General features: G+C 30.5%; 1 protein-coding gene and 1 long non-coding RNA gene across 3 annotated transcripts in view; one reads left to right on the top strand and one right to left on the bottom strand.

The window, feature by feature from the left end:
* Positions 1-17,188, bottom strand: part of LOC143085080 (putative carbonic anhydrase-like protein 2) — a 30,006-nt gene extending 12,818 nt beyond the window's left edge. For both annotated transcript variants that reach the window (XM_076261257.1, XM_076261256.1), the window contains exons 1-3: positions 17,054-17,188; positions 6,893-6,940; positions 496-632 (exon numbers count right to left, since the gene is read on the bottom strand). In XM_076261257.1, the coding sequence (XP_076117372.1) occupies positions 496-632; positions 6,893-6,940; positions 17,054-17,129 (261 nt within the window). In that variant the 5' untranslated portion in view covers positions 17,130-17,188. The remainder of the gene's footprint in view (positions 1-495; positions 633-6,892; positions 6,941-17,053) is intronic.
* Positions 9,101-11,046, top strand: LOC143085079 (uncharacterized). Its single transcript, XR_012981238.1, has 3 exons — positions 9,101-9,201; positions 9,979-10,106; positions 10,681-11,046. It is a non-coding gene; the product is annotated as an uncharacterized LOC143085079 (long non-coding RNA).
* Positions 17,189-18,734: the final 1,546 nt, after the last annotated feature.

Below are 18,734 nucleotides of genomic sequence, written 5' to 3'. Positions count from 1 at the left end.
TGAAGGCCATGTGGTAACCCATAGTTCTGAATTTTTCTGTAATGTGGCCTTTTTTGTAAAGTTGTCTCATTGACAGTCATACTACATCTTCTTTATTATATTGCAAATCAGATAACATTCAACAAAAGTTCAAATAAAGTGGAAGTTATCCAAATGCAGGTATCCCTGTTTGATAACATATTAAGATGAAGGTAATAAATAAGGAATCACTGTAATACTTTTTCTGTCTATGAAAAAATAACATAAAAAATGTAATGCAGATTGGATAATCTGCGAAGCGGGTTATATTAAAGTGTGCACCACATTTTTTATGTTATTTCGACTAATTTTATATGATTTATTCCGAAATTCAATTTTAAGACCGAGAAAATCATTGAAAAACGGTAATGACATCACGATCAAATGACAGAATTAGATTATATTTAAATGTTCACATGGACTATTCTATTGTTAGAGTGACGTCGTTTCAGGAACACCTTAGGATATTTTACTTACTTGGTATTGACTAATGTTGAGATGTTTCATATGTGGATCGTGTACTAATATTTTAGGATCAATGTTAATAGGTGATTGATATTTCCCTTTATTACATATACTCCAATCTGGATTATGAATTCCCCAATATCGTGGACCTTAAAAACAAAATACTTAATAAAATGATAATTCTATATTTTCTTTCATAGCAGTATATATTTCAATACTGAAACCAATAAGAATACAAAACCGACTATACAAATGCCTCAAAGTCATCTTAAAAATACAGTAAACTAAACCCTAATAAACACTTGTGTGAGCGTGCAATTCCTTATTGATATCGATTTGATACCTTTGTTGCAGTACAGTTCGTAAGCTGAATTGATATTGAATTTTATTGAAATGACAAATTAAAAGTCTCAGATAATAACGAACATCATGCAAATGTCTTTTTTTGGAAAATAAATCGAAATCTAAATTTGAAAGCAGATGTTTCATGAAAAATAAACATAATATATTGCTATCACAGCCAACAACGAGTTAAACTCGAATCTGAAAAAAAAACCCGTAAAAGTATGAACAAAATCTACAATTATTGAATGCATGGTCACGTGAATTACTAAAGCATTATTTTTTTCTTAACCTTCTGATGTTTAAAAATTAAGAGTTTTGGGTATTTTCCAAGTCAAAGCAGTAATAAGTGTTGTATTTTTTATTTTTGAAATAGTTTCAACATCATAACTTTAAAAAAGAATTGTCAAAGAGAAATAAAATGAACATTATCTTTTAAACCGTAGGATAAAACAGTTACAAACAAACATGTACATTTAGAACATATGAAAATTCGAATGGCTTGGAAATGTTGTTTGTTGTTCATTGTACAAGTTATATATAGCGTGACATTTTAATGTTTAACATTTGTTTATGGTATGGATGTTCTTGTCTTGTGTATCCTTTGTCAATAGTCTGTCATTATTAAATGAAAGATAATTTACCTGTATCAAGGGTTCATCAATTTGGTAAGGCCTTATAAAATGATGAAGGGTTGTTAATAGGAGCAATCATAGACAGACATGCAGCACCATTGACATTATAAAAGACAAAAGACAAACAACCATTTAATTTTAAATTGTTCAACAATTACTATTTTCTGTTTTTTCATGTTCAAGAGGATCTGATGCCTATTGTAAAACCTTGTCACTTTCTATTGTTTCTATTGTTTTATGGTGCAATGGTATTCATCCTATACTCTGCCATTTCTGATAGGTCATTGTATTGTCCTGTATGGTTTTGACATTACAGCGCCAATCGTGTAAATCGTTTCGACCTAGTTTGTTTATTGCGTTTCTTTATAGGAAATCAATAATTATGCTATCCGTATTAATTGAATGCTACCATTAATAGTAAATTAATTGTTGACATTGTTATTTTATAGTCTTACCGCTACATAAATCAATTAATCATTTCTACTGAATAAACTTAACGCCAAGGGAAGTATGTCATTATGTAATCATATCAACAGGGATATGATATACTCAATTACAGTAACACAAATTATATTTGACTATGTAAATATCAGCATAGTGTAATATTCAATATTTGTCAATTAAACATATTAAAATATGATGTTATTTCATGCACAAAGCCAACAATGTTCAAAAACATACATTTCAGCATAACGTAAACTCTATCATCCAACAGGATAAGTTCAAAGAAATAACGTTTTAAGTTTCACGAAGTAAAACCAATTTGATGCCTACGACTCAAACAAAGGGATGTATTAAACATTTTCAAACATCGATCTGAGTAATCACATAATAGGACAAGTAAAATGAACAAATAAGAAAGTAGTTTCAAATAGGTCTGATTTCTTACTGGTACATTACCTAGTAAAACTTTTTTTACCTTAGATATAGGTTACGAGGGCAATAAGACATTTACAATATCCATTAAAAGCTTTCTGAGTTGAGTTACGTTTTCTTTTTCGACAGTAAAGTAACAGAGTATAGTTCATAGCCAGTTAACTGATTGGTTTATGACGCTATATAATGTACAGGTTGAGTTGGCACAACGTCAAATATGCATTGATTCATCTCCCGCCGATGGAAGGACAATACATGATTCCATAGATGTATATATAAATATAATATATATATAGGACCGTACTTTGACATATAACGGTTTACTTTATGAATTGTGACTTGGATGGAGAGTTGTCTCATTGGCACTTATATTTCATCTTCTTATATATAATATGTATAAAAGACGTAATGAGCACCACCAAAAATTCAAAACAACCTGAATATTATATAATAAGCACACATATAATCAGGAAATAATTTAAATAACATATAGCTTTTATCCGTATGATTGCCCAAATGGAATAGCTTCAGTGATCTTCAAATGATCTTGAAGTAAGTATCCACACAAGATGTTAGGGTTTACGTTTACAAGAACACTTGAAGGGAAAATATATATACAGACAATGAAACATGTGAACATTGTTCAGGAACATGAAACACAATATCTTGATTTAAATGGTATTTATAATAAAAGTCGAGTTTAATGTCTAGATACATTAATCAGTTTTGGAAAGTCTGAAAGCATGCACTTTGAACAATTCATACATGTATAACAGGAAGTTCACGGTTAACCAGGAATAATAATTAAACAAATATATACCTTAAATAGAGTATTTATACATCCATAAAACAAGATTGATAAATAAATACACATCATTAGACAGATTTCACGAAAAGAGGTGACCCACAAAGGAAACTGACGACATGTGAGTGGACCCCTTTACGAGATAAAATGATATATTAAATTTAAACCAAATTCGTGTGCTAGTCAAAGATACGATACAAGATTATAATAGAATTAAAAACATTGTAAAAAAAATATCAAGAAATGATTATCTGGAACTACATTGGATGCTATTATATGGTAAAATGTTCTCAAAACCTCTATACTTTAATGTTAAACAATATGGAAAGATTTTCTATTTTGTTACTGTAATTTATACTTCATTTTTGTCCTGTGACATACGGGTTAACAATTCCTATGCAACTGCTGCTACAACGAACACGTTATCTGAATTAATAGTAAATTTGCGTGTCCGGTTGTGTTTTACCATGTCCATGCATTTGTGTTTCCGTTGACTAGACAAAAAACACCTATTGCATCGATTACCGGGCACACAACAAGTGTTCCATCAATAACCTCCGTCGGGTACTACCAACAGCACATATCTAAATCTATTTAGTTTGAACGCTAATTTATTGAATTTACGTACTAAAAACCTTTTTGTCTTTTAGTCTGTGTCAGGCAATAACAAATAATTACTCTGTAGAAGAATTCTATTGTATTTGAAATTAAATATTTCAATAGGATTACTCATCAAATTGGTCTGTGGCACGTTCATAGTGACATTTTGTAAAAGGAAACAAGATTTAATAACACACTAGAGCACTTGAAAGGTAAATTGGAGTTAGTAAAATAATTCATTCTTTAGACACTGATATATTGATTAATTTATAGTCATATTGGTCGTTATTGCATGAGATTTTTTATTTGGAACACACACAATAGTATAAATGTTAAATTTTCCATTTGACTTCTATATATTTGAAGAAACAAATTCTTAAAAAATAATTTTTTATAATTAATATGTGTTTCCTCCATGTATGTTACTATATGATATATACAAACTCTGACTATTAATTGCATAATTTTGGGTCTATAAATAAAAACGTTTCCCATTAGGTTTCTATGTTAATTTTATTTTTTGAAGTGTTGATTATCTGATGGAGTAAGTATAAGTAGTGTAACGGTCTTCAAATCAAAACAAAAATAACATACATGTGCTTTTAATGTTTGTTTATTTGTACCATGTGACTTTGTATATTTGAATATTAACAAACACCAATGAAAATGATCATCACTTTATAGTTTTGATTATTGATTTTTAATCATTTTATAAGTAAAATTACTATACACAAGCTTTTATATGCTGTTACCATGGTGAGTTCCATATAACCAAGACAAAGAGGCTCTGAAAAGTTTTATTAAAAGATGGACTAAACTTATTATACATTATTTATCAATGTGGAAAATGTACATCTTGGAAGTAAACAATTTAAGAAAATAATAAAATAAGTTTTTTTTTTTCAAAAAAGAAAAAAGAAATTGCATATTTTGAAAGTAGCAAATTGTTACATTTAATAAAAAGCTTTTTTGTTTTGGATGGTATAATTCGTGGGTGAAGAAAATCTTTCAGTTTTTTGTTGTTAACAATGGTCTCCCCTACTAAAATTAAAAGAAAGGAATTACAATGCCACCCAAAATTTCAAAAGGAGAAAAAGATATAATTCTAAAAGTGTATAATTATTTTGATGCAGAGTCAAAGCGAGGAGCTCCTTTTCATTCCTGGAATAAGATCACAAAAAGAACTGCACAATGTTTAAAGATAAGTGAACGTTTTATATAACAAATTAATAAATAGGCCAGGAGAAAATCAAAATTCAAAAATTGCACCAAAAAGGGATACCCTTGACCAGTTTGACAAAGACATGATAAAGATTACTGTTCATAAGCAATTTAGAAAAAATGAATGTGTTACATTAAAAAATCTGAAAAATATATTGGAGAAAGATCATGATCTTGTTTTATCGAAGTACAAGCTATGGAAAACCCTACATGGATTGGAATTCAAATATAAAAAAATCGATAAAAATAGGAAAGGTCTTGTCGAAAGGAAACACATCATAAACCAGCGTATACAATTTTTAAGAACAATTAAAAAAAATGTGCAAAAGGGTACACACCTATTTATTTGGATGAGACATGGGTGGAAACCAATCATACTACATCACATCAATGGACAAGTCCTGATAAATCGCAAAATAGAAAAATTCCTCTAGGTAAAGGACAAAGACTTGTTGTGTTACATGCTGGTTGTGAAACGGGTTTTTTTTTAAAGGATGCGATTTACTGTTTAAGGGGATGAGAACAGATGGAAGAGATTACCACACAGAAATGAATGGTAAAGTATTTTAACAATGGGTTGAGAAACAGCTAGTTCCCGCTTTGCCACCAAAATGTCTTATAGTAATGGACAATACATCCTACCACAGTGTCCGTGTTGATGGTACAAAAGCTCCAACATCTAACTCCCGAAAAGGTGATATGAAAGACATTTTAAATAAACATGGTCTCGAAAATTGCCCCTGTATATAAGGTAGACGAATTCCTAAAAAAGAAAGGAAATGACGTACTTAGACCCCACCCCCTTTTACCATTGTGATTTGAACCCTATTGAACTTATATGGGGAGATTTGAAAGGATTTATTTGTAAAGAAAATTCAACATTTAAACTTATTGATGTTTAATCACTTATTCAAAAAGGAGTTGAACAAATTGATAGTACTAAGTGGTTAAAATCATGTGATCATGTTAAAAATATTATTGAACCGAGCTATTGGGAAAATGATGCAATCAAGGAAGAAATTCAAAATATTGTTATACATATTCAATCTAATTCTGAATCTGAGAGTGAAATAGATGATCCTAGTGATGGAGATGATACTGAGGATTATGAATGGCCGTAAAAATAAAAAATTGATGTGAGTGATGTTTTTTCCATGCCATAAAATTAAACATAAAAAGTTGATAAATCCTGTCATAACTCATGTCCAGTAACATTACATATGAAGGTAAACATATGAAACAATATTCATTTTCATTTCCTTTGCCTATAGAGTACTGTGTTAATGGTTTATACTATATCTATTTTTTTTAAACAGAAAATGGACAATGCAGAATCCTATCATATATAGAACAATTAAAACAATCACATGACATGAAATCTAATTTTGTTTGCTGGTCAGTTACGGTCATCTAAATATTCAAATATACAAAGACTTTAAGTCACATGCTACAAATAAACAAACATTAAAAGCACATGTATGTTGTTTTTGTTTTGATTTGAAGGTCGTTACACTACTTATACTTACTCCATCAGATAATCAACACTTCAAAAAAGTTACCGACGCAAATCATATGAACAAAAATGTACAGAACTAATAATTGAAATAAAACAGCAACAATAGGTAGCTACTACAGACACCCTATTAAGCAGCATTTGACGGGATTTAACATGTTTGCGTCCCGGTTGGAAAAGTTGCATTACAGCACAAAGTAAGTATAAACTTTAAAAAAAAACATTTGAAATTGTCTGAGTCATCAGATCGATACACTTGAAAGCACAATTCAAATGCATATAAATATTTGTATTTTTCGTAGGTACCTACCTGTAAAGGAAGGTACCACACTAGAATTTCGTTTAACAAAGATATATATTTTGTACGTGTTTTCCACTATTAAATTTAAGATTGAAGAAAAATAAAGTAATAGTTACCTGAGACACCACTGTATGTCCACCACTCTGTCCAAAGTGTTCCAAAGGCTGTAAAATAGAAAAGTCACATTATAGTTGAAGTTAAAAGAGAACAAAATATGATGAAAGAAAAAAAAAACAACAAATTAATCTTGTTTTATAAATTCAATTTAAAAAGCATATTGTAAAAGAGATCATGATGGTAGTAAATTAACTCATCATTGATACTAGGATTGAAATTATATATTTGCGCCAGACACGCGTTTCGTCTACAAAAAATTCATCAGTGATGCTCGAATAAAAAAAACAATTAAAATAGGTCAAATCAAGTACGAAGTTGAAGAGCGTTGAGGACCAAAATTTCCAAAAAAGTTTTGCCAAATAGGTAATCTATTTCTGAGGTAGAACAGCCATAGTATTTCAAAAACGTAAATTTTTGTAAACGGTCAATTTATAGTTATGATCATATCGATGATAATTTATGTCAACACAGGAATGCTGACTCGAAAACCAATGTTCACCTTACATTTACCGTTACTTTACTAATTAGTATTTTATAATCAAACAAAAAACACAATTCAACATCCGAAATAGAATGAACTCCAAACAGAATAAGGAACCCCAGAATATCGTGTTAGTCCTACGTCGATATCATCATTTGTGAAAAAAAGATATATCTATATTATTTTATTTTTTTAATATGTACGAAATCTTTCATAAGTCAAATATGACCCTATTTATGTGTATCCTATTAGGCTCTCGCTAACATAGCAACAGCAGACAATAACGAAAACCTTGAATAACTTCACCAGGTTCAATCCACCATTTTCTACATTTAGTCAGGAATATGACAGTTCTTGTCCATTCGTTTTTGATGCGTTTTGTTATTTGATTTTGCCATGTGATTATAGACTTTCCGAATTGAGTCTCCTCTGGGTTCAGTATTTTTGTGATTTTACTTTTTAAGTGTGTCTTTTGCTTTTACTAAGTCAATACTTCAATGCAATATTAGCGTCAAACTAAACAAACGATTCTTAAATATAGCAAAGAAGAGTAAATTGTTGGACATATTGGCTATTTAGAATTACGAGTTAATTGTCATAGCCCAACAACAAAAGTGTATGTTCGACATATGACATTACATTTGTCCCCTGTTACAATTTTATATTACAGTTTTAGTGTTCAGATAAGATAGTTATATTGAATTACAACGACTAGTCTAATCCCTGTAGACCAAATAGCGTTCTTAACAGACAACAGATAATATATCTATTTAACTCATAAATGACTACCAGATGAAGTTATCTATATGTTGTTTAAGATTTATCTTGTAAATCTATGGATATCATGTCAAGTTACCAATGGGAAATAAGTTTAAACAAAGACAGATTCACTAATGAAAAGGATTTTGCTAAAAATTGTAAATTGTTGACCCAACCATGATAATGCATTTAAAGGATAACAGTATAAAAAAGAAGCTGTGGTATGATTGCCAATGAGACAACTATCCACAAAAGACCAAAATGAATATATAAACAATTTATAAAACAGACATTTTTAGACATGTAACATATCAGTGCAAACGATCAACCATTGTGTGTACGCTTTATGTTTATATCGACACAATCAGCGCTTCATGCATATATATATATGTGAAATGTAGTTTGCAAATTTAAAAATATTATTATATATATATATACGCATACTAGTATTCGACACACGCATTAATTTACATTGTCAGTACGTTACGGTGACGACTGTTTCCGGAATGTAAATAGTATTTTATCAATTGAACTAAATAATTTACCTTTTATGACGGTATTACAATTATAGCACATTGTTACCTAGCTATATAAATACAAAGACAGGGAAATTATTTAGAAAACCACCCTTCTACAACAAATTTCTTAAAATAAAATTAATACAATATATTTTAGATAGTATGTGACCCATGGCAAATATACATTATAAAATGACAAACACCAGGAACGATTTACCAAAATAAACTAACCCGAATTAGCCTTGACGAAAATAAGATCTGCTCTAAAGATTAGTACCCCCTGTCCATAGTTAGCACCCTTCGTTTCCCAATTCGTTTGGTTCTCTAAACGCTGCATTTAAAGTTTTAATATAATCCGACGGAAACGTACCGGTATACAATTTATCGTTTCGACGAAAACAATAGGTAACATAATAAATACAGTAATGTAGTTTTGAATTGAATAAATAACCTCATTGGTTGATATCTTTGGCGGAAGTACATGTGATACATCCTCATTCTTTCAATATCCAAGCTGTGGGAAGGTCGTGCTCCACGTGTTGTCGGCAAAGTAACTATATTCTTTAACTTTTACTTACATTTGCCTTGGTGGCTTTAAGACCTTGGTGGTCATTTATATATGCCTTGGTGGCAACAGACCTAGGTGGTCATTTATATATGCCTTGGTGGCAATAGACCTAGGTGGTCATTTTTATATGCCTTGGTGGCAATAGACCTAGGTGGTCATTTTTATGATTTTTTACATTTGCCTTGATGGCAACAATGAATTAAAAATACTAGCCTTGGGGGCGTCAAGACATTGGTGGTCATTTATATTTGCCTTGGCGGCTTCTTGATAGAACTAGATGGTAATGTTTGACCTTGGTGGCAAAAATGTTTTGGGATTTAGACCTTAATAGTTAGTTATTATCAACCCAGGTGGTCAGATATTTGTTATGCCGTGTGCCGGTTAAACGCAGGGCAAAGTGCTATCGCTATATAAAATATATGTGGAAGTGGGGGCTCTGGCCATTTTGGAAAATTGTAGTTGAAAGAAGAATAATAAATTGTTTATAGGGTAAATAGTTTCTTTTGTTACTTTTGACTGTGTTGTGGACTTTTCATTTATTTTTACATCGTACATACTGATAGAAATGCTATTTAAAGACTTTGTTAGAATAGAATAGAATTATTGAGAAAGTGGAATAATTTAGTGTGACATGTCACTTGATATTCATGTTTTTTATCGGAGTGATGTGTATTGAATTATAAGGTGTCTTCGTCGAGGTCCGCGTTCAGCGGTCTGTTTGATTGTACATAGAATTGAATAGAATGTTTTTGTTTTCAGATGGTGTTACCTACAGCTTTGACAGGGTGACGAATGAAGGAGAAGTAATATGACATTGCACGATGATTCATGTCAATGAATTCGAACAACCTTTTTAAAATGAAAGGATTTTTTCTAATCAGAATATGGTGAGAACAAATTACAATTGAAGTAATGTTTTGATTTCTGAAAATAGGAAAATAATGAATGGGAAAAATATTGATACTACACTAAATTATGCATGTCTGTGTTGAGAAAGGCAGAAGATGCCAATATGGCACGGTACTAAAAAAAAAAAAAAAAAAAAAAATCTGTGATGGAAGCAGCTTTATGTTCAAATGAACCTATTTAAAAGTAATGCTAATAATTTTTCCGTAATTTCATGATGTTTTCTATTGATTGTGTATTTAATTTCATTGATGTGTTGAAATATGTCACAAAAATCTTTTTGTCATGGGAGATTAAATAATGGTTGCAATATTTTTGTTTTGTTTTGTTTTATCTAAATTAATGATTTTGTATACTAGTACAAATGTATACTTATAAATTTTATGTATGGTTAAATTTTTTAATTTAAATTTCTTTGTCTACAGTTCGAGGGACACTGATTCCCTAGTGGTTTTCCACGTGGATTGTAGGCAAAGGGATTTTTCCTTTTCAAAGTGTGACTAATGCTGTCTTTAGTACAAATACACAATTTGTTATTGGTTAATATATTTTCAGCAGACATGTGAAGAATCGAGTGGAAATACAATTGTCAATGTTCCTGATTATGAAGTAAAGAGTGTGTTTGATTCAACAACAGTAAAGAAAGAGACAAGCCAGCATAGTTTACACTTGGAGGTTAAGTCCCTTTGCTTACAAGCTTTCCACATGCTGAAGATGTTATTAGAATAATGACAATGTTCATTTTGATATGAGTTCATTGCCTTAACTCAACTTTTAAAAGTCCGTATGTGGTCAAATTCATGAGAATTTATTGAATTATGAACGATTTATAAAGAACTGTTTACATGCATCTTTAAATGTTTAGAAGTGTCTTAACGTAATTTTAAAAGGAATAATATTTAATAAAAGTGTTGAATTTGTTTTGAGTATTGGGAATACTATTCCTTAAGGGAAAGCCTTGCTAGTGGTGTATTTTGAGATTGGCCTGCAAATATGCTGTATGGACTATAGAGTTTTCTATGCCCATAACTTAACATGAACTGGATGCAAGATTATATCAATCACTGAGGATATGTGTATAACCTCATTGGTTGATATCTTTGGCGGAAGTACATGTGATACATCCTCATTCTTTCAATATCCAAGTGGTGGTTGGTGTAAGGGCTATGTTTGGTCAGGCAATACATATTGCCTGTTTGGGTTGATGAGGTTCTTGATAAGTTCCCCCCTCTCCCACCCATAAGTACCAAAATGTGGATATGTTTTTATATTTATATTTCAATATTGGTATTACATGTATGCATTTTGGGTTGATGAGCACGAGACAACATTAGAAAAACATGAGCATTACCATGGGATCATGTTAACAAAACAAACCTTCGCTTTATCGATTTTCAAGGGAAAAGTCAATTAGGGCAAGTGTATTGGCATGTTTGTGTTTGCTTTTTCATTACAATGGTAAAAATAAGATTATATATCTCTGATGACAAAAATTTTGATTATAATGCTTCATTTTATGAGCTCCAGAGTAGTTTTATAACTGAAAAACAACTGTGCACTATATCTAGTGAGCTCTTCTGCATTGCATTGTGCATGGTAGTCCACATTTTGGTTTCTGAAACGTTAAGATATTATCTTGTATTCGGTTCTTTCCTCTAGAGTTTTCTATGCCCATAACTTAACATGAACTGGATGCAAGATTATATCAATCACTGAGGATATGTGTAAAAAAAGATTGATTGCAATCGTACAATACGTCCTTATGTATGTGGTATGTAATAAACAAACGGTTATTTATTTTAATGCTTCCCGCTATGCTTGATACTTTTTATTTGAAATCTGTAATCGCAAGTTTTTCTTATGTGTATATCTTAAAAAGCACACACAAGTCTTGATATATATTTGTTTAGGGGCCAGTTGAAGGACGCCTCCGGGTGCGGGAATTTCCCGCTACATTTAATACCTATTGGTGACCTTCTGCTGTTGTCTTTTCTATGGTAGAGTTGTTGTCTCTTTGCCACATTCCGCATTTACATTCTCAATTTTATTTAATATAATTAGGATGTGAGGCAGACAACTATGACACAACACACCAATTAAAATATTCTAGAACAAAATAAAACATGGAGTGTAAAGTAAACAGTGTGCAACCAATACACCAATAAAACCACACATAGATCACAGATTTCAACAGAACGTTAATAGCAATGGCCATCAATAATACACAAAGATCAACATAGTGTGAATATGAAATGAATGGGAAACATTCGCGAACACTATAAGTGATTTATTTCTATTCAATTTGAAGAATTCAAAGATAATTGAAGTGAAAAAAACATTCAAAAAAAACACCACATCGTGACAACAGTTGTATTCTAAACGTCAAGTAATCTTTATTTGTATATGGATGGATGTGTCGTATAAAAGGTTGTGACAGTAAAAATCAAAAAACACTCTGAATCTACTGAATAATAGTAATATTGGAACAGTGAAACAATGTTTTTCTTCTTTTTAATACAGGAAAAAATAAAAAAAAAAAATAAAAAAACACTCTGAATCTACTGAATAATAGCAATATTGGAACAGTGAAACAATATTTTTCTTCTTTCTGGAAAAGCAAAACGAAACATGAAGGTAATCTTCTAAGACAGAATTCATGTCAGAATAAGTGTCCGCAGACCACACAGGAAATGAAGTAAATGTATCTTTAAAAACAAATCAAATAATGCACATTACTACACGTTGAATAAGTACTTCTATCGAACCGATGCACTTACAAATTTGATCTATTTTATGGATATATATTTTGTAAATGCAAAGAAGAACCATGCATTAACATGACACAAACAATATAGTCAATGAGTACTTTGATAGAAGCGATTATACAGCTATATATGGAGTCCTTCATAAGTTATTTATGTACCTTACTATATTTTTGTTCTTAATTGAGTTATCATTTCCTTATTATCTTAACTCTCGCTGCAATGTCGATACAATATAACGTGTTCTACCTAAATATCCGTAACACGTCTTAATGACTTGGTGTTGTTTTCAAAGACTTGACGTTCTTTAATATTAAAGCAATAATTGTCTGTTTCGTGATAAATGAAGAACTCACTTGCTGTTCATTGAAACGAACTTCCGATTCGAGAATAAAGCAATTAAAAAGATTTCAATAAATCAGGCTATTGTTTTTGTTTTTGTATTTCTTATTAGAAATCGAATTGGGTTTGCAATTGTCACGGAAAGTTACTGATTTCGAAACCATGTACGTGTCAAATTTCAAATCTATCATATATTTTTCATATTTAATGAATGGCTGTTATTTATTTTGAATTTATTGAACCATAAAATTAATTTTTGACTCTTTACATTGAATAATCCGCGAAGCGGATTATGTTAAATGTGAAGAGTCAAAAATTAATTTTATGGTTCAATAAATTCAAAATAAATTATTGCCATTCATTATAAATAAATTTCTATAAAAAAAAGGCTCAAAGATATATATTAATACGAATAACAACGTACACAGATGTTTGCGTATGAATACACAACGTTAGAGTGGGCGTGTCGCCATAAAAATTGATAACATTGAAAATAAAGCTAATTATTTTAACCAATCAGAAGACAGTAAATTCACCAAATTTATTTATTTAAACGTAAACTAGTAATGGTATCGAGCAAACAATGTGAACTCAGTTTTCAAAATAAACGCTAAATTATCAATCATGATGAAGATGAAAGTAGTCAAGTGAACGAAATATAAATATTAAAAAAGTACACAATCAGTAATCTTCGTAAATCGTTTTAATTTTAAATCAATTTATAGAGACCAATTTAAAACTCTTCAATGACGGATGCGTGGATATCAATACCAGTTTTCATTATGGTGTCTTGTTTGTTTTACAACATTCCACATTTTTATGAAGGTATAAGTACATAATGTTTACGTTGCTTTCATTGAATAATGTCGGTTTGTAGATATTGTTTGTTTTTTTAAATTATTATCCTACGATGATAATGAGCATTAGCTAAGTTCTTTTAATAATTCAATAGGATAGTATACAGCTGTAAAACCACAAATAACCATAATGGTAGAAAACGAATAGAAAAATTTGAAAGTTGTAACTTTTAAATTAGGCATATGTAGCTATAATAAATTTTAAGATACATAAATATTGACCAATGATAAACTAGATCATCCCTCAGCATTCTGAGGTTCTGATTATTTTCTTTGCCTTCGAATAAGATATATTTTTTTTGAGGTTATGTAAATGACTAAACATGTTCCTATACTTACTTTCTTTTTCAGTTCATGCGATTTGACCGTGTTTGTAATGATATGTTATAAACTTGTACTATAATGGAACAACTATCGGAAATGATTTTATTAATTTCACATTGACGGTGAACCTTCGAACTTGTTTGGCTATATCAAGTAATCAAAATAATTATTGAATAATACATGCCTTTTTTCCATATTAGCCTTGTTATAATCCGTAGATCTTTACACCAAAGGGCATACAGTCGATCGAAGTATAGTGACAGGACAGAGTATTTAAAGGCATGGACTAATCTATTCATCATTTATTTGTTTGCATTAATAATGATGTATCAGTTGTGAAAACAAATATCGAACACTAGAATAACAACTGGAAAGTTCAGTTCAAGTAATATAACAAAACAGTCGAAGGGTTTCTTTAATTAAACGAAAATTGTTGCATTAATTCTAAATAAATGAACCATTCATTATAAGATAAGATTTCTTCACAAAATGCAATTAAATCAAGTCGTCTACTTCAGCAAGAGCGGCAGGCAAGTGTCTACTGACCACAGACCTAACATTATTGAAGAATATTTGTTGGAGCCTATTGTGTTCCTAATTTAAGGTTCGCCTCGAAAATTACCCAATGCAATACATGATTAGGAATTTACAATCACTTTGAAAATACTTTATATGAAGGAAAGGATACCAGAGTATGATACCTTCAACCTAATTTCACGCTGGCTGCACAAAACCAGTAAAAGGCAACGAAAACATGACTGTCAATTACGTATGATGCAATGAGGACCCTATTAGAGTAACACACACTTTATTCTCAAGACGTTGAAAACTTGAAATAAGGTTCAATTGTCAAATTTACCCAACATCTAATCTTAAAATTTATGATTAAATCGATTATTATTGAAATGGTAATCATTTGGAATTTGGGAATATAAAATCCTTTAAATTGTTGGCACAGGAAGTAAAATGGGAAACAAAAATAAAGTTAAAAAGAACAATGTCTATTCAATTAGAATTGGTGTAGGTGTCAAATCTCCTACAAGATGATCATCACCGGAATAATTGGCAATTGATAGTTCTGACTAAATACTGGCTGTTTTAAAGTAGTGGGTAGATACATGTTAAGGATGTACTTCGGTGAGGTTTTGGAATAACTTTCAAATGTTTGAAGTCCTTGGAGTTTATCCATATGATACAAGGTAAAATAATTTGCCCCATTACACCTATTTATCTTATAACATAAGACGTAGCGGCTCATAAAAGGTCATTTGACAAAATTTAAGCAAATTCTTGATTTCCTTTTTTTTTAATTTTAGACCTTAATAACAAGAATGCAAATAGAAGGTGAAAGTTCGAGTCAGCCTTTCCCGCCATATTCTATAAGTTAAATATCTCGAAAATGAGCTTCATGACCTATCAATACTTTAGCTTATTTTGATACTTAACTTATACTCTTCCACTTTAAAGTATCAATTTTGAATTCTTGATTTATCTAACTTTACCTTAGATCACATAAGTACATCCTTAAACCACATGTCAAGCATTTATTCTTCATACAAATCTGAGAAATGATTTGGACAGGTTATAAAAACAGCATAACGTAATCACCCTCTAAAATGTTGTAAACACAATATGTAGATATAATGTGGCTAAATAAAGTAGTAAAGTGGGAATATGTAAGATCGAAAATTTAATGTTTTCGAATGAGATGACGGGGAAACATTTGAACGTCATGTAATGTATACCTTTTTAGCCAATTCAGTCCTCACTCCTTGGGGATGGATCCATATCATAAAATTGTTATATATAGAAATATAGCTTGTTTTACTTCATCTTTCTAAAAGTCATCACTCTTTAAGTTATACATTTTCGATTGGTACAATAGCCTTTGACAAACATGAATATACAATCTATCATTTCCTCTTCAAAACATTATTATGACACTTCTAAATACAAAGTCAATCACAGTAAATTGACCAGATATTCCGATGACCTCTGTAAACAAGACCAACAAGGAGTCACTATAGAATGCGTCTGTAGTAAAATAGATACAATAAACATTATCCATGATTAACGTTCTGTAATCGGACTTTTATAGTGTTAACATTATGCAAAATGTGATTTTCCTTCTCAAACATATAGGACAAACGGTGATTACAGATTTAAAGGTAGAATCTCGTTTTAATTGATTTTTATCATAAAATTGAATGTTACTGAATGGCTTTCATATTTGGTACTACCATTTATATCTTTTAACTAAAGTTGTAGATGTTCAGTATCTCTTAATATCTATTTTTAATAATATTTATTATTATCAAAAAACAATATTGATTTCACTTAAAAATAATTAAATTATCATTTTTACTGATATTTTTGAAAATTAACTAAAAGAAACAATCACTAACAGCAAACATTATCGTAAGACAATTTGTAAGGTTTTTAAGTTCATGTGATTCCTAAGTCTTATACCATTAATACGTATTCGATAGTAAATAGGATTAAAATGGTAAAAGAAAAGTAATTAAGACACTGATTATTCTTTCGGTTTTACCTCCTTCAAGAAAAAACTTTGAACCAGTTAAATACTTGATATCAAATGTTTAAAATTCCAGGACTTACAATTTTATAATATACGAGTCTTACCTGTGACTCTCTGAAGACCAACAACTGAACGAAAAGTAAGAAAAATCCAAAACTCTTCCATGATACAGTTACACATTCATTTTAATATATCCAAACAGTCAATTTACAGAATTGAGGAATAGAAATGTTATGTTAACAAGTAACGATTTGTAGTGTGAGAAAAATTAATCATGCACAGTAGATTTATATGATATTGTTAATCAATAAATCCTTATATGGCTTCTTTGTTTAATCAATGATAAAGGGGAGGGATTATAGTTACACGCAAATCAACATTGAAAACTTAGCTTTACTAAATACATTCGGTATAACTGTACTAAGAAGAAACCAAACACAAACTGCTATGAAAGGATCAATGCAATTAAGCTTCCAAATGTTTGCTACAAATATATTTTAATGCCAATGACTATGGATACATCAGACGTAAAAGGTAACATAGATTGCAAACTGCTATATTACAACAATCTCGCAATAGTGAGCTAAACGGCATACATCAATCTACTGTTTATTATAGAAAAGCGATTTGATACCTTTAAAAGTGTCGTAAAGTTGTATAGTATAAATTGAGATGAATATGTGATGATGGTGACGTATGGATGCCTCAAGTCCTACGGTAGAGATATACATATCATTTTATAGTGTTTTCGTGTTCATATATAAGTTACTGCCTAAACATTTTAATTCAGCAACACCAACCTTTCTGGCAAAATTGACCATATCAAACATATAACACATTACCTGTAATGAGCTATTGAAGTCATCTGTGCAAAAAATTAGTAATACTGGGCAAAACGTTTTTCCCTGTACCATAGGTAAAAAAACAAGAAGTCTGAATATCTGAAAAAAATATTTCTACACATGAAATGACTACATCAATATGTGATGATGGTGACGTATGGATGCCTCAAGTCCTACGGTAGAGATATACATATCATTTTATAGTGTTTTCGTGTTCATATATAAGTTACTGCCTAAACATTTTAATTCAGCAACACCAACCTTTCTGGCAAAATTGACCATATCAAACATATAACACATTACCTGTAATGAGCTATTGAAGTCATCTGTGCAAAAAATTGGTAATACTGGGCAAAACGTTTTTCCCTGTACCATAGGTAAAAAAACAAGAAGTCTGAATATCTGAAAAAAATATTTCTACACATGAAATGACTACATCATTAGGTCAAATCTGTGTAAATACTGTTTTGAAAACAAATACACCACTTGATTAATATCTTATCTTATCAATTACAACAATTTGATATCATAAATGCATCAGGGGCATTATAGATTCTACCACCACATCTTGAGGGTATCTTACTATTAGTTTTCATGCTATAAAGTGGTAGAATCTGTTTCTCTAATGGTGTTTGGACGATCATAAGCATTCTTTTCGAATTATCTGCAAAAAGATGTGTTTTTTTACCATGGTCGCATGTCTGATGAAGTCAAAATATAAATTGCGAAGGACAACAAGAAAATATGATGTCATTATTGATTTTCGAATTTTAATAATGCCAAACTAATCGAACAAACCACACATAGATTAAATGAATCTAATTAGCATTTCAAAAAAAGGATAAATCGGGTAAGAAAGCAACAATGGTATGCCGGTCTTCAAAATTCATTTATCGATTGAGAGAAAACAAATCCGGACAACAAACTAATATGAGGGAAACAC

The sequence above is a fragment of the Mytilus galloprovincialis genome, chromosome 8, assembly GCF_965363235.1.
Source record: "Mytilus galloprovincialis chromosome 8, xbMytGall1.hap1.1, whole genome shotgun sequence".
Classification (NCBI taxonomy): Eukaryota; Metazoa; Mollusca; class Bivalvia; order Mytilida; family Mytilidae; genus Mytilus; species Mytilus galloprovincialis.
The sequence above is the reverse complement of the archived record's forward strand: the minus strand, read 5'-3'. Positions and strand labels throughout refer to the sequence as shown.